This window comes from Quercus robur, chromosome 2 (genome assembly GCF_932294415.1).
Source record: "Quercus robur chromosome 2, dhQueRobu3.1, whole genome shotgun sequence".
In the NCBI taxonomy this organism is placed as follows: domain Eukaryota; kingdom Viridiplantae; phylum Streptophyta; class Magnoliopsida; order Fagales; family Fagaceae; genus Quercus; species Quercus robur.
Window position 1 is genome coordinate 320,462 of NC_065535.1, and position 25,191 is coordinate 345,652.

The following is a 25,191-nucleotide window of genomic DNA, read 5'->3' on the forward strand; positions in this document are numbered from 1 at the left end:
GGTTTAGATAAGGTCAACTGGAATTTCCTTTGGGGGTCTTCAGATGCAATTAAGAAAATCCACTAGGTTGGATGAGACAAGGTGACCAAAACCAAGAAGGAAAGGGGCCTCGAGTTGCAATCAGCCAATGGGAGGAATATCACCCTTCTTTCTAAGTTAAATTGGAGATTCCACACTGAAAGAGAGGCTCCTTGGGTCCAAGTCTTGAAGATGAAAGACTGCAACCATAGAAGAAGAACTACTTCAAATGCAAATAAGCTTCTCTGCTCACTTATATAGGCAGCAATGAAGAGAGGCATGGATACCTTTAATAGGGGCAACAGGTGGATGGTGGGAAGGGATAGCAAATTGAATGTTTGGTCTAGCAATTAGACGAAGGAGAGTCCACTTAACCCATTCAAGGACCTTTTATTGAGGAAGCAGGTATTTTGGAAATTAAGGACATTATGTCGAACACGGGTTGGGATTGTGAAAAAAATACCGTTTGAGCTACCCCAAGAAATCAAGATGTCATTCAAGCAATTCCTACTTCCCTCACTAGCAGAGGCTCTGATAGATTGGCCTGGACAAACTCTCCTAAAGGCACCTTTGATTTAAAAAGTGCTTACGAGATTGCTAAGGGTATTAAGGATACCCCCCCCCCCCCCTCTTTCTCAGCTAAGTGGATTTGGAAAGTTGACACTCTCCCTAGAATTAAAACCTTTCTCTGGATGTGTGCTCATAATAGTATTGGGGTCAAGGTGTGTCTTGAGAGAAGAGGTGTAGTTCATGAGAACATATGCCTTATTTGCCAAGGAGGATCGAAGACCAAACTACATGCTCTCCATAACTGCCCTCAGATTAAGCATGTGTGGAATCAGCTGGAGATTATGTCCTCAAATCAAGCCTTTTGGAGAAACAATTTGTAGGAATGGCTATCATCTAATGGTAGAGAAAGTTGCAGGTTAATTACTGCAAACCCCCAATGGAAAATTGTCTTCTCGATTGCTGTGTGGAACATTTGGAAAACTAGAAATAAATTTGTTTTTAGTAGGAAAAGCAGGAACCCGAACCCGGCAGGGGAGATATTAAACCAAGCTATGGAGTTCATTCACTGTGTGTCTTCCCCTAGAGCCCCAACTTGAAAAGTGATTAAAAGAATTTGTTGGGAGAGACCATCAGAAGGTTGGATGAAACTTAATACGAATGGCTCAGCTAATGGTGATTCCGGATTAGCTGGCTGTGAAAGGGTGATTAGAGATGATTGTGGTCGTTGGATTAAAGGTTTTAGTAAAAGAATTGGGATTATAAGCAACCTTGTTGCTGAATTGAAGGGACTTAGGGAGGAGCTCATGCTGTGTTGCAAACTAAATACATCATCCCTTCTTGTTGAATTAGATGCCAAAGCTATTATGAATGTCCTAGGCAACTCTTCTTATGCTCACAATATTATCTCTCCTATTTTGGATGATTGCAGGGTTCTTGCTTCTCGCATTTAGCAAATTCGAAGTAAGCATTGCTTACACCAAGCAAACCACTATGCTAATAGTCTTGCTAGGATGAGTTTTAATCAAGCTGTTGATTTTTCTTCTTTTGATAGTCCGCCTATGGACATGATTGATGTTTTTTAGGATGACCACAATGAGATGTTTTTTAACACGATATGTCCTGAACCTCTTGGCTTTCTTTAGTTGTTAATGAATCGTCTTTCAAAAAAAAAACTTCCACCTCATAAGAAAAAAACCACACAATTGAATCTTAAGAGATAAACCTAAGGAACAGCATCTAAGTATTGTACCTAAGTTTTATCCTATTTAAATATATATGCAATATAAAGCTTGGGAATTTTCCAACATATTAATAATACACAAAAGTACAACACAAGCCCAAAATGCAAGCTCCAAATCACCGACTACAACCACACAATATTCTCCGAAATGTTTATGCAAACAGAGTCCTAAAATATAATGCTCACATTTTTATTGCACTAACATTTTCTAACTGAAATTCGTCCCACACATCACAACAGTCCTCTAGAATTCCTTTCTCCAGTCACTGAGAATTTAGCCTTTTAACATCTACCAATTGGTAAAGATCACCTCGTCGTTGCTTTAACAAGGGGAGACTTGTCCTGAGTATTTTGATCACAGAATTAGGATAAACATTCAGTAATTACAAAAAAAAATTAAATTAAATCCACATGAGAGAGAGACATTATATTAGATCAGAAGGAACATAACCTCCGGAGCTCAAGTAATGAATAATCAATCTCTGCCAAGATTATAGCCTCCTCGTGTTCAGTAGTTGCCAGGACTTCTCCAAACTGTCACGGTTATTCGTTTTTTGTAAGTATTTATGTGGTAATGGTAATATTACTTAAGTTACAAGTGTAAAAATCTCCACTCAGTTTAGAAACGAGAAGTGTGAAATAAACTTTGAAGCATTCATTTTGAACTTCTCATGCAGCACATATCAATCTGTCAAGGAATGACTGTTGTCCAAAAGAGAGAAACAAAATATCCACTTACTGGTCCAACAAGAGTGGAGTGGCCCCAAGCCACATAACCAGCCCCAGCCTCTCGAGCAGGTGAACATGTTGCTACATACAACTGTCATAAAATTTTCAACAAAAATAAGCAACCTTGACATCAGTATATACAGAGAAATTTCACTCATTAAAAGTATAGTAAACATTATTAACAAAAAAAAAAAAAAAAAAAAAAACCATGTTTGCAATCTATATGTCTTCCAAGAGATAACCATTCATTTGATTAAAACATGAATCAGTAAGATGCTTTTTCACACTCTAAAGACATGCTGAATCACGTTTATTGGCTAAGACTCAGCTGTAAAGTTGATGAATAACATGTATTGACTACTTAATTCTGACCAAATTTCGTTTGCAAAACTTCCAATTATGACCAAATTTTAAAGAGGAATGTCTAGGAGGCACAATTATAGAATATGTTACCACTAACACTCCAAAGAGCTCCAATCCTAACTATCAGGTGTGGGAACCCTAATCAGCTACCATTGTCTTTATTAATATTCATTCTTTCATCTAAACAAGTGATTATCTTTACTAATACATAATCAAACATTCTTGACTCTCTTATATGAGAAGATTAATCATTTACAACATCGGAAAACAAAACATTAAAAAACGATCATTAAGGATTAGGGTGGCAGAGTCATGAAAAAAGATGCAGACTTCAGAGCGAGGAATGAAGAAAACAACTAACTTTCTACGTACAAGTAACACAAGCTCTTACAAAATGACAATATTTCATGGTTTATAATCCAAAACAAGCAAATCTTCCACACACTATTGAAACAAATGTAAGATAGAAACACAGAAGTTCTGTCAAGTATTATTACAGATTATGATTTAATAGCATAAGAAGAGGAACACCAGGACCAGATTTATAACACTCTATTACTGGTAATTCCTAAGCAAAGAATTTATCACAAAAATTCCATTTAGAACCATGACATGAGCTCTAGAAAATACCTAAAGATACCAACAATGAGACAAATGTAAACCACAAGACTGATCATATACAACAACAACAACAAGAAGCCTTAACTCCCAAATTTTTGGGGTCAGCTATGGATCCTCAACAGATTAGTTAAAGTCAACCACATGTATTCTTTTCCTCTATTCTATTCTATCTAAAGTCATATTCTCTGTTACTCTCTTAATTGATAAGTCCTTTTTTATTACTTCTACTAATGTTATATTGGATCTTCCTCTACGTTTTTTAATTCACTCAACTTAGATCGACTCACTCTTACCAGTGCATTAACCACTCTCCTTTGAACATGGCCAAACCATCTCAAGCGATTTTCTCTAATCTTTTCATCAATAGGAGCTACCCATATCTTCAAGCAGATTTCCTCATTTCGGATCCTAACTTTTTGTGTATATCAACTTATCCAACTTAACATTCTCATTTCGGCTACACTCATTTTACGAATATATTATTTCTTAATAACCCAACATTCGGTACCATAGAGCATAGTTGGTCGTATAGTAGTCTTATAAAATTTTCCCTTTAACACAATGCTCATCATACACAATGAGAAAAATGAATTTTTGTTAGCATACCTGATTATCTACAGCCCTGCACATGGAAAATGATCAACATATTAATAGAAGAATGATGAAATTATCATCTAAAGCTACAAATAGCATAAATGACAATTTTATACATAAAATTACAGGAGATTACTGAATAATCAATGAGGGGAATGGACAAAGGGGGGACATTAAAAGGAGAACGAACAAAGTCCAAGAACACAAGTAAATATATTTTCCCTTCTGTTAAAAAATATATATATACATATATATATTTCCTACTTCACTAATTTAAAGTTACCCTCTCAAAAAAATATTTCCCACATTTTTCCCAGCCTACACATTGTGTGAAAACTATATATATATATATATATATATATATATATAAAAAGATCAAGTTCCACTGTAGACATCACTGGAAAATCCCACTGGATTTGCACATTAATTAGTAACTTGAAAGCATTGTTGTAGGTATAAGATCAAATAAACCCCAAGGGATTGGCCTAGTGATTCCCAAGGCCTCATGAGATCCATAAAGTCTTGAATTCAAATTCTCTAGCCAACATCTTGGGGCCACTCCCAAGAGATTCCTTCTTGTAATTTCTTGGTGTGTGTGAGACAGGGAACCGTACAAACCCAGGGGAAAGTCAGGTGCTCAAAAAGCTCTAGGCACCCTCATAAGAAAGCAGGAAAAAAAAAAAAAAAAAAAGGTATAATATCAAATAAGTGCCAACTGGGCCATTGAGAAAGAGCCTCGGGATATCAAACTATCATGATGATTACAACACAGAACATTTTGAGGAATATAAATTCTTCCATAAGTGAAATTTGTTGCTACCTTGCCCTCTGCAATAACTCCCAATGCAATGGTCCAGTAGTCATGTTAAATGCCCCAGGATAGCATAGCAAGTGAGCCCCTGATGTAAAAACTTGGATCTGTTAATGTTTAGTACCTTATATTAAGAAGACGATCAACATGCGCAATGACATACATACTAGACAATTACTACAATGAAAGGGGGCAATAATTTCAAAATCTGCTGAGGCATCAATAGCAAGGTCATGAAAACAAAGAGACTATTACAAATTTCAAATATATCAGAAGAATCACTAAAACAAAAAGGACTGGATGCTGTACAAGTAAACCATTTTTGTATTTTATCTACTACAATATTGATATTAGAATGCTCATGAGAGACAGAAAAATTTTATGCTAGGAAGAGTACTGACTGGTAAAAAACAGTATTTGCAATGATAAATCACAACTTTTATAGTAACGAACAAAAGAGAAATAAGGATAATAGAAGCCAAACAAAGAAACTATAAAAAGTACGCACTTATATCACAATCTTACAGGAGAAGCTCCATCTTTGTATAACCTCTTTCACACAATTATGCTAATGACTAGAAACATTTTTTCAATGACTTTTGAAAGATGCAATCGTGGAACTTGAAATTGTGAGGCAAAAAAGAATACTCGTAGCTGATCCTGTGTAGTTGGGATTAAAACTGCAGTGTGTTGAATATAAAATCTAGAAATATCATCTTTTTGCACATATGAATAATTTATAAAACAACCACCAAATCTTAGTCCCAAAGCTTTGAGGTCAGCTATGGATCCTTCCATACTAATCAAAGGTCAACCACATGTACTCTTTTCCACGATTCTATCCTATCCAAAATCATATTGTCTATCACATTTTTAATTTTTAATTAGTAAGTTACACATGCACCCCATAGATCTTAAACCCACAGTCACACCCTCCACCTAAGACTTACATGGGGAGGAGGAGACAATACAGCTAAAGCTCATTGGCCTTTATCACATTTTTAATTGACATGTCATTTTTTTACTACTTCTACTAATGTTATTTTAGGTCTTTCTTTGTCCTTTTTTTTCCCTAGACTTCAATCTACTCACTCTTCCTAACCAGTGCTTTAATCGCTCTCTTCTACACATAACCAAACCATCTCAAGTAACTCACCTGCATCTTTTCATTAATAGAGACCACTCTTATCCTTTTTTTTTTTTAAGTAATAAAAATATATTAAAAAGAAGAAGGGTGCCACCTGAGTATACAGGAAGTATACATCAAGGACAAAAACAAATCAAGTGCATAAAGTACAAAAAGTCCATGAAACGATGGACCGAAGAAAAAGAACGAAAACCTAACACTACAACCCAATCCAAAAGAGTCTTAAGGAAGAAGAATTTAAGATCTGAAACTAATCTCTCTAAATCCTCAAAAATGCCGGTAATTCCTCTCCCGCCCAATGCACCACACCAAACAATGGGGCACAGCCATCCAAATAGCAACATTCCGATGCCTCCCAAACTTTCCTTCCCGACAAGCCAACAACTCCACCACGTTTTCGGCATAACCCAGTGAGTGCCAAACAAAGTAAACACCATAGACCACAAATCAAATGCAATAGGGCAATGGATAAGGAGGTGCTCTACTGATTCCCCATTTCTTTTACACGTATTACACCAATCCAAAATCAAAATCTTCCGTTTACTAAGATTATCAGTAGTCAAAATATTCCCCAAAGCTGCAGTCCAAACAAAAAAAGCAACTCTAGAAGGGACCTTAGACTTCCAAACAGTCTTCCAAGGGAAAGACTGATAGAAACTTTTTGTTAGAACTTGGTAATAAGAATGAATAGCAAAACCTCTTCCCATAGCAAGTTTCCAACACGTCTTATCATCCCTAGCTCCTCTCAAAGAAGCTCCATAAACTCTAGACATTAAGCTGTAAAAGGATTCAAATTCCCAATCTTCATTGTATCTTCTAAAATTTAGATCCCAGAAAAGAACACCATTTGGGAACTTCATCAAATCAGCCACATAGGCCTCCTTTTCGACTTAAAGAAAAAAAGTCTTGGATAGCACACACACAAAGAAGTGTCCCCACACCAAATGTTCTGCCAAAATCTAACAGTAAACCCGACCCCAACCTCAAATTGTATGTGACGAACAAAAGATGGCCAACCACAGCTAATAGATTTCCACAAACTCACTCCATGAGAGCCAGTAACGGGAAGAGAGCACCAACCTCCCCCTTCACAACCATACTTTGCCCCTATCACTCTCCTCCACAAGGCTTGTCGCTCATTCCCATATCTCCATAACCATTTTCCAAACAAAACTTTATTAAAACTTCTCAAACTTCTAATAGCTAAACCTTTTTTTTTTTTTTGATAAATTTCTAATAGCTAAACCTCCAGAATGAAGAGCGCAAATCGTAGCCCATTTCACTAGGTGAGTTTTTTTAACATCCCCCATACCACTCCAAAGAAAATTTCATTGAAGTTGCTCAATACGGTTTGCAACCTCCACCAGGATTGGAAAAAGAGAGAGAAAATAAGTTGGAAGATTGGACAAAGTACTCTTAATAAGAGTAACTTTACCTCCTTTTGAGAGATACAGCAGATTCCAACTTGCTGACCTCCTCTTCATCTTCTCAATAATTGGATTCCAAATAGAACTATCTCTAACAATAGCACCCAACGGAAGACCTAAATATTTCATCGAGAAGAAGCCTTGCTTGCACCCTAGCACATCCACCATATCTGCTATATTTGGAACCACACACACAAGGACCAAATCAGACTTACCCATATTAATTTTCAGACCAAAAACAACTTCAAACCAAAACAGCACTAGCTGGAGAAACAAAATCTGACCAAGATCAACATCACATAAGTGATAAGACCAAGGTATCATCAGTAGAGAGAAGATAAGTCACCTGCAAGGAGTTACCAGTGGGACCCACTCTAATACCAGACATGAGCCCATCCCTCATTGCCTTATCCAACATTTTACTAAAAGCATCCATAACAATGACAAACAATAAAGGGGATAATGGATCACCTTGTCTTATACCTCTAAAGCTTTCAAAGAATCCACACGAAATCCCATTAATGAGAATAGAGAGTTTAATAGTAGAGATGCAGAAGAAAACCCATCTTCTCCATTTTTCAGGAAAACCACAACGATCCAACATATAAATGAGGAAGTCCCAATTCACATGATCATATGCCTTCTCTACATGGCTGTCTTCATTTTGAATCCTATCTATCCTTGTATTTTCACTTGTCCATCTTAAGATTCTCATCACACAATACTTATAGCATAACTAGCCTTATGAAAACCAAATAAAATTTTCTCTATAACTTAATAGGTATTCTACAATCACACAACACTTTTGATACGCTTCTCCACTTCATCCACCATACTTTTATCCTATGATTCACATCATCTTCAATCTCCCCATCCTAATGAATTATTAATTTAAAATATAGAAAGCAATCACACTTTGGTATCTCATGATTATCAAGTCTTACAATCCCTTCATCTTTATTTCTACATTTAATAAACTTACATTCCATCTACTATGTTTTCATCCTTCTTAGCCCAAAGGCTTTTAATTCTAAAACACCTCCAAATTTCTGAATTGATATTAATTCCACAGTTAGTTTTATCCACTAAAACTACATCATTTGCGAAAATCATACACCAAGGGACTTCATCTTATATCGATTTAATGAACTCATCCATAACCAGTGTAAAGAGATATGGATTAATGTTGATCATTTACATAAACATATAATGATTAGAAACTCTATTATGATGCCTCCACTTGTTCTCTAGTTCTCTGGTTATAGCTCCATCATACATATCCTTAATTAACTTAATATACTTTAAAGCAACTCCTTTCTTTTCTAAAAACCAACTAATAACCTCTCTAAGTACCCTATCATATGCTTTGTCTAAATCAATAACCATTTAGAAATCTTCAGAGACTTCACTATGCTTTTCCACCAGATGTCTGCATAAAAATAGCTTCCAATAGATTGCCCTAGAAAAATGATGTAAGACAAAAGCACAATGCCGCAACAATTAATTGAAGAACAAAAAAATAGAGGATTGGAAGCCTAGGAGTCAATCCCCTAAGCTTGCTTGGAGTTAGCACCAAGTAAGAGAGAACCACTAAGAGTTAGCACCTAAGGTTGATTGGAGTCAACACTAGACTATTGGAAGAATTATAAGAAAATTATTATTATCAATCGAGCTGTCATCTTGTCTCCATAGGAGTACAATGTGCTTAATAGACTACTAAGAGCATCTCCGCAGATTCATCAAATTTTTGTACTGTTTGGAGAATGAACAGTGATTTTTACCTTTATCTACCCACTTTTTCAAATACACCTTCCAACAAATTCTCTATCTCATTCTCTATCTCATTTAAATATTATTTTTCTATTCATCATTTATTCTTTTTTTAACAACTACACATCTTCCAACATTTTTTTATTCAACACATAATTATTATAATAGAAAAAATGTATTTGAAGAATGAACAGTAGCCCATCAAACTTGATAGGCTACTGTTCATTAGCCAAAAAAAAATCCAACTATACCAAAGCTGCTGGAGCATATACAGTACACAAAATCTCCAAATTTTAGCTAATTAAGCTGGATACCGATGCTCTTGGAGATGCTCTAAAAGTAAACCCTAATTCTAAGTGATATTGAACACCCTAACTTTAATTGACTTGGAAAATCCTAATTATTAAACTACAAAAATAACCTTAACTCTAGGAAATAAAATACTAATAACCTTGCTTATGTCTTTGTGATGAGGAAACCATGAATCATCTTCTACTTCATTGTAAGTTTGCTCATGCTTTGTGGAGTGAAGTTTTTCTGGTCTTTGGGGTTCAATGGGTGATGCTAAATACAGTTGTTTCTCTTCTTTTTGAATGGAGGAATTGGTTAGGGAAATTTTCTTCAAATGTTTAGAATATGGTACCAACTTGTCTTATGTGGTTAATTTGGAGGAACGTAATTCATGTACGTTTGAAGATATTGAGAGATTGGTGGATGTTGTGAAGTCTTTGCTGGCTAGGACTTTGTTTGAGTGGTCTCGTATTTGGGGTTTTACGCATTGTATTTCCATGTTTGATTTCTTAATTTTTGCTAGCTCTTCCCTTTGATTTGTTTGTATTCGCTTCAAGTGCAATGGGTTTACTATCGTAAACACAATGTACTTTTCTTTTTAATAAAACTTCTATTACCTTTAAAAAAAAATACCATTGATTTCCAAAAAGAAATAAAACTAAGTTAAAACAAATATTTCTTTGCACTTCCTGCATCATACTCCCTCCCTCGGTTAGAGAAAATTTGACCTCGAGTTTTAAATTGTTGAAGGATAAGAATTTTAGCAATGGATTCTTGCTTCAATTATGGAATCACTAAGCATAAAGAAGCCTTATATTCTACCACATCAATAAATTTGTCTGGAATTATAAAATCTGTGTAGAAAAAGTGATGCAAATGAGACAGCCTTATCTTGATTCATAGAAGGTACCATTGTTCCTTTTTTATCAATATAATTTCAATGCTTATCCCAAAAAAAATAGAAGGTACCATTATATCAAGCTTTTCCAATTCATGCACCAAGAAGGGTCAATCAGTAGCACATGCATCAAACTCATTTTCTATATGTGCACCCTATAAGTCTTTGCTCTCTTGTTGAACTTTCTCTTCTTCAAGCAATAGGAGATCTTGTTTCTCAGAGGTAAGCAATATATCTAACTCTTCAACAGGTTGTCTTATGTCCATTAGATATGGTTCAAATATTTCACCTTACTTCTTAAGCTCTAGAGTAGGATCTTCTTGCTGCACAAACATTACAGCAACACTTTTTAGCACTTGTACTTCTATTCCTGTACTAGGTTTTGATGGCTCGGCGCTGCTGTATCCCATCTATGAAGCTTTGCCTGCAAAGTTCAATCTGTTTTTGGACTTGTATCTCAAGTTGAGTGTTTAGACATGTCTTAAAAGGCTTTCACTAAATTCTATAATATTTTTTCTTTGGTAGACTGCGTTGGAATGGACTAAGGACTGATAACTACATGAACACTCATCTTGTCTTTTTCAAATTGTGCAACTGAAGGTCTATTCTCTTGCCTCATATTGTCTCTTCAATCTAGAAAATTATCATAATGAAATTGGGGTAAATATTCTTTCTTAAAGAATTAGAATAATATTCATCTCGAAAATATTAATTTCATCTGTTACCAATCGGTAATGGCAGGTTCGTAGCGAAGGTCCTCGACATCAGTCCAATAATCCCTAGCTGTACCAACAAGCCTCATTATTGCCATGGTATCAACCAAATAAGAAGCAACACACAGGTCAATCACTATTTCAACACCAATAGAGGGTCTAACGTGTTAACAAGGGCTGAAACACATGTTAGGAAATAAGACAATCTCTTGCATGCCTAGATATCAAAGACTTTAGCACCCAGGCCTCCTTTCTTCTGCAAAAATTCCAAAGTCAATTTGGAGAGACAATCAAGGCCACAATCAGGGGCAATCTAGCAACGATCACAAACATCCTCGAAGAAACCAAGGGCTCATTTTTAATGCAATTGAAGTTGTTTTTCTTCGTTTGGCGATGATAAATCGACTCTCTAGTGAACTCCTAGTGATGCAGCATGTAGGACTGATGATGAAACCATTGAGCTACTCAGGATTGTGCACCAAGATAATCTTGCATCGATTAATCACAGTGGAGATCTTTTGGAGGCTGGATAACGTATCAGAGATCTTGTGGTCTCAAAATCAGGATTTGTGGTGGCTGCTGACTAGACCTTGGTTTGGCTGAGCAAGGCTGTATTTAGTAGCGCAGGGAAGGGGACTAGAGTTGGGTAGGGGGACAAATATTGGTCATGTGGTTTTGGAATACAGCAGGATGGATTATTCAGGTTGTCAGTCAATTGAGTTTGTTGGCTTGGCGGTGATGGCTTTTGATGGGTAGAAAAGTATGACGGAAAAGGATTTTTTTAACAGCTGGTGGCTAATACTAAATTTTGTCGTAGGACAAAACCAAAACGATGCAACAATATATTGAAGAACTGAAAATTAATGGATAGGCTAGCAACCTAAGAGCCAACACCAAGCAAGAGAGAACCTTTATGAGTCAACACCGGACCGTAGGAAGAATTCCAAGAGAAGTTTTATTATCAATCAAGTTTTCATCTGTTCTTATCTCCATAGGAGTACAACGTGCTTATACGGGCCACTACAAATAAACCCTAATTTTAACTACAAAAGTCTCTTTTTTCCATTTCTCCTATCTTATCAAGTTTATAAATATTATTTACTCCATCTTTCGTCCTTAACTTGCTATATAATTCATCATAAGCCTTAAGAGTCTTTTAGCTTCTAGTGTTTCCAATGAAGACGCCCAAGGTTGAAATACCCCCACCCCCAACTATCGAATTATTAAAAAATAATAATAATTATTATAAGCCTTAAACTACCCTCTTGGACAAAGTTTTTTTTGCTTCCCATTCACCACTTTATAAAGCGACATTGTCTCTACATCTAGTTAATCTCTCTAAGTCATTTGCCCACATCCTTTAGATTCTCCAAGTATTTCTTTATAGTGTTCGTTAATATCCATACATCATTGCAAACTCTAGAATAGCATCTCTTGATTCACTTCTTACTTCATACCAATGGCATACATGAACTCTTTGAAAACCCTCCACTATAGTTTCCAACATTACCATTCAAGTCTATTCTTATAAAAATATTTTCCCTATTTGGTACCCCTTGAATCAATTCATCAATGTCCTCCCAAAATTTATAAAATACCATAATTACCAAAATTCTATTTGGCTACTAGTCATTAGCGATCGATAGGTAATAACAACATCCACCAGTGTAGCAAGATTTTAACTTTTCACATGTCAAAGGGAGGAACAAACAAACCTCTTGCTGCATATATCATTGCCAGTTCCTGAAACCGAAGGTCATAACAGATGCCTATACCAATTCGCCCAACTTCTGCGTGAATGAATAACGAATAAAGGTTACATTGATTCAAAAATAAATGAGAAATTCCAGAAAAATATATAAGAGGCAAAGGAAAATAATGAATATACAGTAAAGGCACATCATAAAAAGATGGTAAGATAAGAATTGTTAATGCGAGAAGAGAAAAGATGACTTTGTGAGCTGCTTTAATATAATCATTTTTCTTCTTTTCCCATTTACAACTAAAGTAATTCTCTAATATACTTGTAGATTATTGAGTTGCCAACAAATTGTCTAGACAGAACTCAATAATCTACAAGTATATTAGAGATTTTATTACACCAACCAACCTACGATTAAGTCAAAAACCCAAGAATAAGTAACAGGGCAGTTAATTAGGTCAGTAATATTTAATTTTATGTTTTAGTTGGTTTTTTCTTAAAGTTAAGTGTATTTTTGTAATTCTATAATTATACATTATGGGTCATAGTTAAAGGATGTAATTGGTTCAGCGCAATCGGTATGGCGGGGATAAGAAATTTAAGATTAGAAGGAGCGTATCCTTTTTCCCATTTCCTTCTCTCTTTTTCTTTTCCCTCGGGTGTATTGTCACATGCATTGTTAACAGTTCATGGTTACTGTTCATAGGTTGTGGACAGATATGATCTCATTCTCTTTCACCTCTTTTGCAGCCCTAAATCAAATCTTTTCCCTCCCCTACCAAAACTCTAGCCACTCTTGAACCCCACCCCTTCTTTCTAAAGTTCTAAACATAGATTCACAAATTTTCCCAAGCCAACCACAAACACACATAGACAGATTCCCAAATTTGTCCCTCGTGAAAACACCCCACATTGAGTGATTTGATTAGTAAATTATGCATGAAAGAAGATGAGCTGAAGGATAATTCAGATAATCCATCCTTTTCAAATGCATTTAGTTATCAAGAAACTTGACAAGCATGCAACATTATAAAGAGCTTTTCTCTAGGTCATCATAATAATAATAATAATAATAATTATCATTATAAATAAACCTGTATCCACAATGGTAGGAGTCTCCCCTGCGGTGAGAGTCTTTGACTCCATAAAGGTAATCTTCCCAGGAATGTCAATATCGAAGAGATGTATCTGAAGCCAGACAGGTAGGTCAGAAATTATGTAGAAACCAACAAAAATGAATTATGCGGTATGAAGCCTACTTATCTACAAGTTTAGCTAATAATAGTATACAGATGCGAATATTTGGTTTGTCAATACTTAATAGTAGACATGTAATAGAAGAAAACTTGAAACCACATTTTATCTTAACACCAATGTTAGGTAGCTCAGTTACAGTATAATTTATGTAAGTTTCTTTGTAATTGTGGTGGCAGTTGTGGTGTAAAATGAAAGTCATTTGAGATCAGAACCCTTAAAAAGGGTAGACAGTGTATCTATGTATGACTATATACAGAACAAGAAGAGCATAAAACACACACACACACAGAGAGCAATAGAAATTGAAAGGAAACCTTGCGGTGCTTAGCTTTGAGGTTTCCATCAGTACCAAAGACGCAACAAGTATTAAAAATTCGATCTCCAGAGCGTTCGGGTATAGAGCCACCAACAATAGTTATGTTGAGATTACGAGAAAGTTGAGAGAGCATGGTTGTGGAAGGAGAAGCATCACCACCTGCATCAATGTCCTCGGCATAGACAGGGAAGCAATCATTTGAATATGGACTATTCCATATTTCCTGAGATATGGGAAAAAAATAAAACAACATTAATTGAGAGTTTGACTGAAGTAGAGTAGTTGGTACTGGAAATAGATTTATGTAGCAAATGGGTTTAGTTTTAATCATATATAATAAAAAAAATAAAAACATGAAATTAAAAGAGTTGAGTTGAGATGGGGATACTGACGGGCAAGAGAACAAGCTTGGCGCCCTTAGCGGCAGCCTCCTGGATCTTGCTACGAGCATGGGCGATGTTCCTCTCCTTATCGGGAGTTACGGTTATTTGGCACAACGCAATCATAAACTACACACCATTTATAAAATATAAGAAAAAGAAAAAGCACAAATAAATGAGAGGGAGAGAGAGATAGATTTGCCTTGTCAACAGGGGGAGTGGGCAAAGGAAGAGCAGGAGGGGCCCTTGCTTGTTCGGCCACAGAGGCGGAGGCGGAGGAAGCCATTATCCTTATACTCCTACCGCCACTGCCGTGGAGGATTTGATTTTGATGAGTCAAATTCTTATTATTGGTGTTTAGTTTGGGGTAAAATTTTAAAAGGGAAAGGGATGATGAGAAGAAGATCGAGCGAGATATAGTAGAGGGATGATGAAACGCTAACGCTGCTTTCATATCTCACTTTACCCTCCTCTTCTCTCTATACCATTCTTTTCTTTTTCTTTTATCTCCCAATATTTATTTATTTATTTATTTATTATTAAAATGGTAAAATAGAAAAACTACCTTCCCTTCCTATCATTTCATTTATCATTACCAACCCAAATGAAAATACATTGGGTTTTTTTTTTTTTTTTTTTTAATGAATCCCAGCTTTTCTTATTCCTTCTTGCTCTATATGAGACAATAAAAATCCCAACTTTTTTTATTTTTTTGGAGAAAACAATAAAAATCCAACTTAAATGAAATTATAAATTGTTTTCAGGATAAGAAATTTAAGGTGTACCAAATGAAGTTAGATTTCAATTTTTGTAGGCCATTTGCCCACACAATAAATATTTAAAAAAAAAAATCAATGAGAATTCATCTAAAAAAGAGATAGAAGATAATGAAAAAACACAAATGAAATATAATAATTATCATAAAGATGTTCATACCTGTAATATAACAATTATTGATTATATAAAATGAATAACTTCATTTCATTTTTCAAAAAAAGAAAGAATAACTTCATTTTAAAATGCATGTATATGGCATTGCGTACAGGATTTTATGATAATACAAGATAATCTTATATTCTTAAAACGACATCTTATTTGATTAGGTCCGATCCAGCAATGGACCCGAATTTTTATTATTTTATTTTTTTTAAATGATGAACCTATTCCATTGCAACGGTCATAAACTGCCGGTCGCGCCCCTTTGCATTGGCAGCCACCCCTTGAAGTTGAACTTCAAGAAAACCTCTCTCTCTCTCTCTCATTTCTCATTCAAACTCTCTCTTAGCGGCTCTTTCCTTTCCTTCAGGCGCCGCTACAAAACTCAGTAAGTAGAGAACAGTAGTACCGAGTGATAGACGTCAATAATATAGTATTAATAAAGGCCTGGATCCCATCTCATCTGAACAAATTAAGCATAAAAATAATAATGGCAGATCCTAGTGCCATAGTGCCGTACATTAATGACCCATACAACGAGGAGGCGGAGGAGGAAGAGGAGGAAGACATACAAGTGAATTTCATGGATGATTCCAATCCTACCCTGGCTGATTTATCAATGCCAATGCATATGCATGAGCGTAATTTTGATGATGCGCATGCATTAATGGCTAACGCTAACCATCTCTTCCAGCAGGACCCCTTTTTGTGGAAGTGGAATCCCGGAACTCCTCAAACTCGTTCTAATTCTCAAGCGGGTGCGGGTGCGGGTGCCTCCAATGTCAATGTCAATGTCAATGTTGAACCAACTCCAACCGATCCTTTTTATTTGAATTTGAATATGGAGATGAGGCCTCTTTCTACTTGGCCTGTCTCACCAATTCCATTTAACTGTACTTATTGCCATGTTCTCCGAGAGATCATTTTTACTAATGGTATTCTTCTCTTCTTTTCTTTTCTTTTTATATCACCATTCCCATTTTTATATTTATATTTATATATATTGTCAGTAATCGTTGAAAATTTTATAAATTTCATTTCCTGCTCCTAGGGACTAAGACCAATAAGCTTGAGATTCATGGAAGACTCGGTGTGGTCTGTCATGCTATTCTTCAGAATCACCAACATGTTGATGTCAATATCACTTCTTCTTCAACCAATCAGTCTCATCAAATGTTTGAGTAAGATTTTTTACCTTTTCCCTATATATATAACTATTTTAAACATGAACATTATTGCAAAATTAAGTCGACAATAACACTTCTTTAATGATTGTTCTAGTTATAGTTATGTTAATTAATTTTCAGATTTCTTTATTATTATCATTTACACATTATTGTAGTTCAATCAGATTATGTGTTTTGAAATTTTCTTACTTTAATTTCATTGAATTCAAATTTTAAAGAAATTTTTTTATTATTGTAATCAGTTTTTGCAAGAAAAGCATAGAAGATGTGAGGCAGTTTCTAATAAATTACTGTGTGGAGCAAAAACTAGCGGGCTACGTTATGGTGCAAGATCCACTAGCATTCTTTTATGAAGCCATCTGTGTTGGACTGGACTGGGATGACGATGATGTTTTTGAACCATCCCCAACGAATTCAGGTTTGTTTTGTGATGACAACTTAATTTCTCATTCACACAATTTTAATTGGATTGCTAAAATTCATATGCCAATTGCGTACTAGAATATATTAATCTTGTCTCGCTTGCATATGCCATTTAAGTCTCTAAGATTTAGTATACATCTAAAGACAGAAGATATGTGTATCTCAAAATCATGTTTTATGAGATGAGACTGAGAGCTTTTAATGTTTAAATATCAGGAGAGGAGACCAAGCAGGAGACAGAGAGTAGAACGCCTAAGGCTTCCCTTGCCGCGCAGGTTGTTGCTACTTGCTACTCTCATATCATTTTTTTTTTTTTTTAATTAATAAGTTCCCAACCTGATCCCAATTCACACCATATGCTTCTTCATTACTTTCTTTTAAATATAAATTTGTTTTATTAAACGTCAATCAAAATTGCCACTTTGTTTTTTTTTAATTTGTTTTTGTTGCTATTGATGCTATATCTAATTCAGTTGTTAACGTAGTTACTTTTATAATTAATGCTGCGTAATGGTGCAGAGGGACAGAGCAGGAAAGTTAACATTGGAAGAGGTTGGCCGTCACTTCCATCTCCCTATAGAAGAGGCTTCTAGGAGAATGAAATTATGCCCCACTGTTCTGAAGAAGATATGCCGAAGATATGGAATTCATCGATGGCCCTATAGAAAGGTTTGTGTCACTCGCTCTTTTCCTCTGATTCTCCCTTAATAATTATGGCTTTGAATTGAGTTTCTTTTTTTTCTTTGGAAGATGCAGGTTAAAAGCATTCGGAGGCAAATATCAAATTTGACGGCAAATTTAAATTCACATGAGGCAGAGGCAAGGGCAAATGCTCAAGCTGAAATTGATAGACTTCAACAAGAACTGACCAATGTTTGTGCAGGGGTCTCAATAGATTCTGGTTAAAAAGAATTCTGAGGCAAATATCAAGTTTGAGATCAAGTTTAGATTTAAATGATGCAGAGGCGAGGGCAAAGGCTCAAGCTGAAATCAATGGACTTCAACAAGAACTGACCAATGTTGTGCCAGAGTCTGAAAAGGATTATGTTAAGAATGTTATTTTGTACAGAGTGGATAATTTTTCTTTCTTGGTGATGAGATTTGATTATAGATTTTCTATATTTCGTTATTTCGTTAAGAAACTAATTAAGGATATTTTTTGGAGACTCCTAGTAATAGTGATACATTGTAGAAGCTATATGGGATTTTATTTTAGTGTACGGATGCATGATTTAATATGAAAGGGTTAGAGTTTAGACACTTTGTTTTTTTGTTATTTATTTATTTATTTATTTTTCCTATGAACAACTTTCAGTGTTACAACACCTTCCCAAGTCATCATATAGTGTACTCATCCACATTGTTGGAATACGTAAATCGCCCTTATCTATCATTTTCAGGACAGCAACTCGATCCATATCATTTGATTAAAAAACTAATAAAATTCTAGAAAGAAACATGTATAATGCCTGAACAAATTTGGCCGCTGCTAATAATTTTATTGTTATTTTGTATGTCACGACTCATCTCTACTGTATGGAATTCCATGCACTCTTTCGGATCCTTATCCTAAATAAACTTCCCCTTGGAAACAAAGGAGTTAACTGAAAGAGTGGTTTATTTAATCTTAGTAACAAGAACCTTGAGTGCAGGCTGCCTTGGTGTTATCATATTATAACAATAACTGAAGCAAAGACCTATGAACAAACGGCCATTAGGAACTGGACGTAGATACCTAAAAATTTACATCCTTGAAATGTTCGTACATCATTGCACAACTCTTAAGACTATTATTCTAATATAAGTGAATTAGATTCCGTGGAAATGTGTCCTCTCGGTTTCATGAAGGATATGGGAAGTCCCCAAACACTGGTCTGTGTGAAACAAGTGAAGCAGGAGGTATCAGAAGATTGGGATGAGAGCATGCCTCTGCCAGGAGACATCATTGAAGGTTTTTCTGAAGATGATGCTGACGAGTTGTTTGTCCCAACCAAGCTCAAGTCGGATCTCAGCTCACAGCTTGGTAAGGTTCACCAACAGTTGGAGGTCATATGGGTGAAGGTGAGAAGGGGTGATACCACAATAAAGCTACAGGCACGCATTGTCCAAGAGAAGTCTTCAATGCTCCATAAAAAGTTTACTATTAGAGCGGCTACAGATGACAGACATGTTGCAGTTTTAGGTGACTTAACCTTAGAACAATGCGCTGAATTGCAGGGTAGGTTCTTCTTGTCATCATTGTTCAACAATTTTAGTTAATGTTGACATTAAACATGATATATGATGCAGGACAATATCAAAGGAAGATAAAAGAACAAAATTTAAATAGCAAACCTAAGAATTAGCACTTATGGGTTTGCCTGGAATTAGCATCAAGCAGAAAAACTTAGGAATCAACACCTTTAGTTGCTAGGAATCAGCACACAGCAATTTGGAAAATCTTTGATGTCAAAATTGTTCATCAAAATCTCTCACAATAAGATCATCTAGAGCCTTTTTATAGTGCTTTCAGGATTAACAAATAATCCTATATAAAAACTGAAGCTAATTTAGAAACTAATCCCTATCTAAAAAGATATAAAATCTCATCCCCATCTGAATTCAAAATAAAATGAAATTCTAAACTAATCCAATTACATAAGATACCCAATCCCATAATATGTGTTGTCCAATCTGGTGGTGTCCTCAACAATATAGGATTCATTTGTTTAAAAATTGCAATGATAGAATGAAGAGGACTATGGAAAGCCATTATAAAACATCTCTAGTGTCTCATTGGTTTTCGCAATTTATAGATGTTTTATCCATCAATAAACCATAGAAAGATACTAGTTTGAGCTAAGCACTTTACATGACATCTAGGTGTTACATACAACTGACAAAAGCCCTACACTGCACAACTGAAGTTATAATGAATTCAAAGGCTAGTGACAACAGAATTGTTCTATTTGACCTTGCAGAAATGAGCAGGAGGGTTGTGAATGTGGACTACAGGGGATTCAACAAAATGGGAGTAAAGTATGACTGGAGGATGAAAGTGGGAACATACCTGCCAGACCAACATTTTTCAGTTGTCAGCTTAATATTGTTCATGCCACTACAATGCGAGTACTGCATTGAGAGCACTACAACCAGGTGCATGGCCTGGTTTTCAGCAGCAGTTTCTTCAGGGGCTCCTCTAGTCTTTGTTAATATCCAAACAGAACAGAATGTAATCTAAGTATATAGTTCTCTCTATATGTCTTCAAAGGTTTGATTAGTTGTTTATTTTTCTCGTATTAGAATGGGAGACCAAGAAACCCCCAATGTTACAGTTTATAAGGAAAATGAGGTACTGGAAATCCAATCTTTTTTGTCATTGTGCTTTACAAGTCCTGAAAGTGTAGTTTGATGAACCATTTGACACAAAGGAATCTGTTTCTATTTGGTACTTGTAAGGCTAAAACTACTGATCTCAAAGATAGCACTCTCCAAGTTTTCAACTCCAGTGTCATAACCACCTGCTCATCGGGTGCAGCCTAGTGTGCTGTTTCTCAAGGTTTTCTAGCTGCTTAAAAGCTGCTGAACCCCCAAAAATAACCATGATGATAAGAATTTTGGAGTGTGTTTCATGTAACTTTCCTTGCATATTTCATTGAATGTTGACATATCATATACCACCAGAAAAAATTTGAGGGCCAATGTGTTTCTATAATTGATCAATAATAGATGATTCTCTTCTGTAACTTATGTAACGGACTGCATATCTAGTAAGTAATAACCAATCACATTTCAATTTGTTGTCTAAATATTTTTTTCCTTGAAGGAGAAAACTAATTCCATAGGAAGAGAAATAGTTTGGGGAAGGCAACAAAACACTACTACAGTGCAAATAGTGCAGGGCATAAGACTATGGTTTCTACCTGGAGTTGCAGAAGTTTCACTTGAATTGATTCCTCAACCAGGAGAAGTGCGGTTCGGAATGGACATTAAACGAACAGATGAGGTAATATTATTGCACCTTAAAACTTCCAAGGTTAACTCTGTACTCTCAACATGTGGATTTGTAACTTTGTACGGTACCTAAACTGACAAAGGAACTGTGTATAAAAAGTTGTCGAGTACATTAATCTTGAAATTGTAAATAGTTGCCATTAGCATTACACATGCAAAATCCAACTAAAAATAGGGCTTTAATGTTGTTATTTTTATGAAGGAAATATTTGAATTGATTATCTCTAATTATATACATATATTTAAACTTGTCTACAGGGCTTTATCTGTGTCTACTCAGTTACAGAAGGTTCAGCTGCTGACCACGCGGGGCTTGGGAACCAATTGCATTTGGATACCTTCTTGTGATCTCTCGACTAGAAGGCAAGAGTGTGATGCCTTCCAAAGCGAGCTGTGATGGCTTATACATTGTTGTGATCACAATGAAATTAGGGACACCCTCATTTCAGCAATCGACCAAATGGATACAATTCAGCTTTGCATAATGGCCTGGCCTAATCAAACACGTCCTTTTAATACTAATATTCAACCAATAAGTGCTTCATCACTCCGTCCTCCAACAGGTACAGGGTGCATCTTCTTCCCCGATACCTGACCATTGCAACAAATTCTAAATGTGATACTTATTTACAGCAATCAATTGGAAGAGAGGGGAGAGACTTTGTAAGATATGTAGCCCAAGGAAATTGGATCAATGTTTATACTATTTTTCAAGATGATACTCAATTCCACTCATTTTGAGAAATTGCAATAATAATAATAATAATAATAATAAATCTCTTTTTACCCAAAAATAATATCGAACCTAAAAAAGATAAATCACATAATACCACTTCGAATGAATTGGATGGGTTTGATAAATGTCTCAATCAAAAGGATTTTTTAACGATGAGGGATTGAAATTATAATGAAACTAATATAGATAGATTCAGCCACTAATAAGCACAAATTTACTTGCATTAATTGAAGAAGGCAATACAATTGTCAATGAACTGAAGAAGGATAAAAGAACATGTATTAAAGTATTGATATTAGGTTGGGTATCCCCATTTTTTTTCTTGGGTATTCCTCTTTCATATCCCAAATTTTTCAATTAAATTTAATTATATTACTGTATTGATAGATGCAAACGATGATAGTGTTTTTATTTCAGTGCTCAATAATCAATATAAACAGATCAAAAAATAATAATAATCAACATAAACAACTAGAAAAAGGTAACATATTGTGCGCGTTTAGGAATTGTTGAAAAAAAAAAGTTGTCTTTTTCTTTTAATCTAAGCTTTTCAGCAAATAATCTAGCTTTTACTCTTCGTAACACAAAAAAGAGTTACCAAAAACTATACATTACTTTTTATAAACACTATGGAAAATAAGTAATTTCGAAATGGGCACTTTATAATTTATACTTATATCTATATCTATATATAATACTAGTTTCTAAGCACGCGCTCAGAGTTCCTTCTATTTTTTTGGGTAAAGGTTAATAATTTGCATTTATTATAATTTAAAAATATATTTTCTATTTTTCAAAAAAATAAAAATGATAAAACTTTAAAGATAAGCAATAACTATAATTTCTTTTTTGGAGGTGGAGGGAAAAAATCCTAAATTTTAGGAATTCTTTTTTTGAATTAAAAATGAAATTTGTTATTTGACATTTATGACCCTATTATTAAATGAAGTTATCTTTCATTAATAAGGGTATTTTTGAACCATATAAAAGTCTAATTTAAAAAGGAAAATCCTCTTATATATAAGCTTTGTTTGGAATGCTTATTTTTTGCCAGTTTATTTTACTATTCAGCTTATTTTTGCTATTATTCAAAGGTCTCACTGCACTTTTTGTAACTATTCATGAGTCTCACTATACTATTTCAACTAACGTTTATCTTTATTTATAGTACTTTCTACAAAAAGTTTTCAATTTCAGTCAAATAAGCGGTTCCCAAATAGACCCATAGAATAGATAAAAGCGAAATATTTGACTTTTTGTTCACCGCTCCTTATTGCACCACGTGACTAAATAAATTTATGTCATGTATACATTTAAAAATACCAAACAGTTTTGCCTTTTCATTTTGGCCGTTAAGTTTCAGTATTTACTCTCTGTTTCACATAAGATGTATATATTAAAACAAAAAACTACATCAATAAGGCGTAAAAAAGAGAATGAGAATTCTGAAAAGAAAAACATTCATAAGATGTTTAACGAAATGGTCCAATATTATTGTTGCTATCATTGGTGTGGCTTGATACTTGGATCTTTTCACTATTTAACCCAAAAAAAAAAAAAAAAAAAAAAAAAAAAACCGGCTTAAAAATCAAATGCCCAAACTATTGGGAATTCAGAGGAGTAATATAATGAAATAAAAAAATAGTCCAATAGACAAATAGAAATTTTAATTGACTTAGAAGTACAATTAAATGTTATCCTTAGTCAATATTTGCCCCCTCACGAGTTGCTAAAGAGTTACTTATTGATCGAGTGAAGTTGTAGCCATTGACATCAACAACTAAGTTTGTAACCAAACTTTGTTCCAATCTTAAAAGTACAAAACATTTTTATCTAAAAACGATCATTTTCAAAATAAATATGGTAAATGTTTATTAATATTTTATTTTTTATGAATCAGATGTTTATTAACTTCTAATCAATTAATTTGTATTTTTGTGTTTGATCTTGTGTCATGTATATTAGGATAAGAAATGAAAAGGGGCAATGAAAAAGGTAGGATATATCTTGATGGGGCTTGGCAGGAAGATAACTAAGACTAAGTCAAAGGTTTGAAACTTCATCACCTATTGCTATTTGCCATTGTCCCAACTTCCAACGTTCTAGCTAGATCAAAGATTAAAGAATCAGATTTGTCTATAAGAGACCAAAAAACAACCTTTCTTATCTTTTTATGTCTATACCCTTCTCTTGCTTAGTCTCTCTGAAATTTACATTCCTTTGAACAAAACAATTTCTCCAAATAAGTGACCCTCTGTTTGCTTAACCATTTCAAAAGAAGTTACCAAATAAATATGAACCACAATTTATACCCAAAGAATTATGACCCTTCAATAGGCACTTTCTTATTCAATATGCACATTCTCAATCAATAAGCACATATTCATTCAATATACACATTTTCGGTTAATAGATACATTTTCATTCAATAAACACTTTTTATATATATCCAACTTGAAGGGTTATGACCTTTCAATAGACACATTTTGGTATATTCAATTTGAATAGTTATGACTTTTTAATAAGCAGCTTTTGATGTGTATGTATTCCAAGAAACTTTTTCTTCTCCTAACTAACAAAACTTTGTGCTATTTCTTTCAATATCATTTTTTTTTTAATTTCATGCATTTTTGCTTATTACTCCAACTCAAAAATAATGGTTTTTTTTTTTTTCTCTAAAACTCATCAAGTAGCTATTTTCATGCATCGCACGAGTTAGCGACTACTAATATCTAAAAGCTAAAGCAAGCGTAGCATTTATTATTGTTATGCTCCTTTTGAGCCACATCAATGCAGCATTTCAATCAACTTACGTTCATATGTCCATTCCGGTCCATTTTGGTTCACTTTGGTCCATTAGGTTTATTTTGGTCTATTCGGTTCAATTTGGTCTATCTCAGTCCACTTCAGTCAAATTTTGTCAATTTTGACCCATTCAATCTATTTTTGACTAATTAAAACTTAAATTGATTCTTTTTTGTAGATTTTCTTTTTCAATTATGGGCTTATGGGCTTAAAAATTCAATTTTTTTTCTTTTATTTTGGGTTGAAAAGTATAAAATTTTATTTTATTTGAGTCAAACTCTTTAGTTTTGGCGTAAGAAATACAAACAAAATAGACATTAAAAA

At 34.6% G+C, this 25,191-nt stretch overlaps 2 protein-coding genes across 2 annotated transcripts; one reads left to right on the forward strand and one right to left on the reverse strand.

Annotated features, from left to right (window-relative positions):
• Positions 1-1,730: 1,730 nt before the first annotated feature.
• Positions 1,731-15,271, reverse strand: LOC126707667 (omega-amidase, chloroplastic). Its single transcript, XM_050407491.1, has 10 exons — positions 14,990-15,271; positions 14,800-14,916; positions 14,406-14,630; positions 13,929-14,022; positions 12,848-12,922; positions 4,896-4,974; positions 4,088-4,103; positions 2,508-2,588; positions 2,220-2,302; positions 1,731-2,110 (listed from the first exon to the last, which is right to left on the reverse strand). The coding sequence occupies exons 1-10, from the start codon at positions 15,239-15,241 to the stop codon at positions 2,032-2,034; spliced, it is 1,101 nt and encodes a 366-aa protein (XP_050263448.1). The 5' UTR covers positions 15,242-15,271; the 3' UTR covers positions 1,731-2,031.
• Positions 15,272-19,040: 3,769 nt separating this feature from the next.
• Positions 19,041-21,908, forward strand: LOC126698707 (uncharacterized). The gene is made up of 3 exons (XM_050396101.1): positions 19,041-19,551; positions 20,294-21,318; positions 21,585-21,908. Exons 1-2 carry the CDS (start codon positions 19,158-19,160, stop codon positions 20,551-20,553), a joined length of 654 nt encoding a protein of 217 aa, XP_050252058.1. The 5' UTR covers positions 19,041-19,157; the 3' UTR covers positions 20,554-21,318; positions 21,585-21,908.
• The last annotated feature ends 3,283 nt before the right edge of the window (positions 21,909-25,191 follow it).

Excerpts from the sequence above, each read along its gene's own strand:
- LOC126698707 (XM_050396101.1), top strand. The coding sequence starts at position 19,158 with ATGTGTCCTCTCGGTTTCATGAAGGATATGGGAAGTCCCCAAACACTG. Across the intron at positions 19,552-20,293 it reads ACAATGCGCTGAATTGCAGG|AAATGAGCAGGAGGGTTGTG; the intron begins GTAGGTTCTTCT and ends TTGACCTTGCAG.
- LOC126707667 (XM_050407491.1), bottom strand. The coding sequence starts at position 15,241 with ATGAAAGCAGCGTTAGCGTTTCATCATCCCTCTACTATATCTCGCTCG. Across the intron at positions 14,917-14,989 it reads CCACTCCCCCTGTTGACAAG|TTTATGATTGCGTTGTGCCA; the intron begins GCAAATCTATCT and ends AATGGTGTGTAG. Across the intron at positions 14,023-14,405 it reads TCAAAGCTAAGCACCGCAAG|ATACATCTCTTCGATATTGA; the intron begins GTTTCCTTTCAA and ends GTCTGGCTTCAG.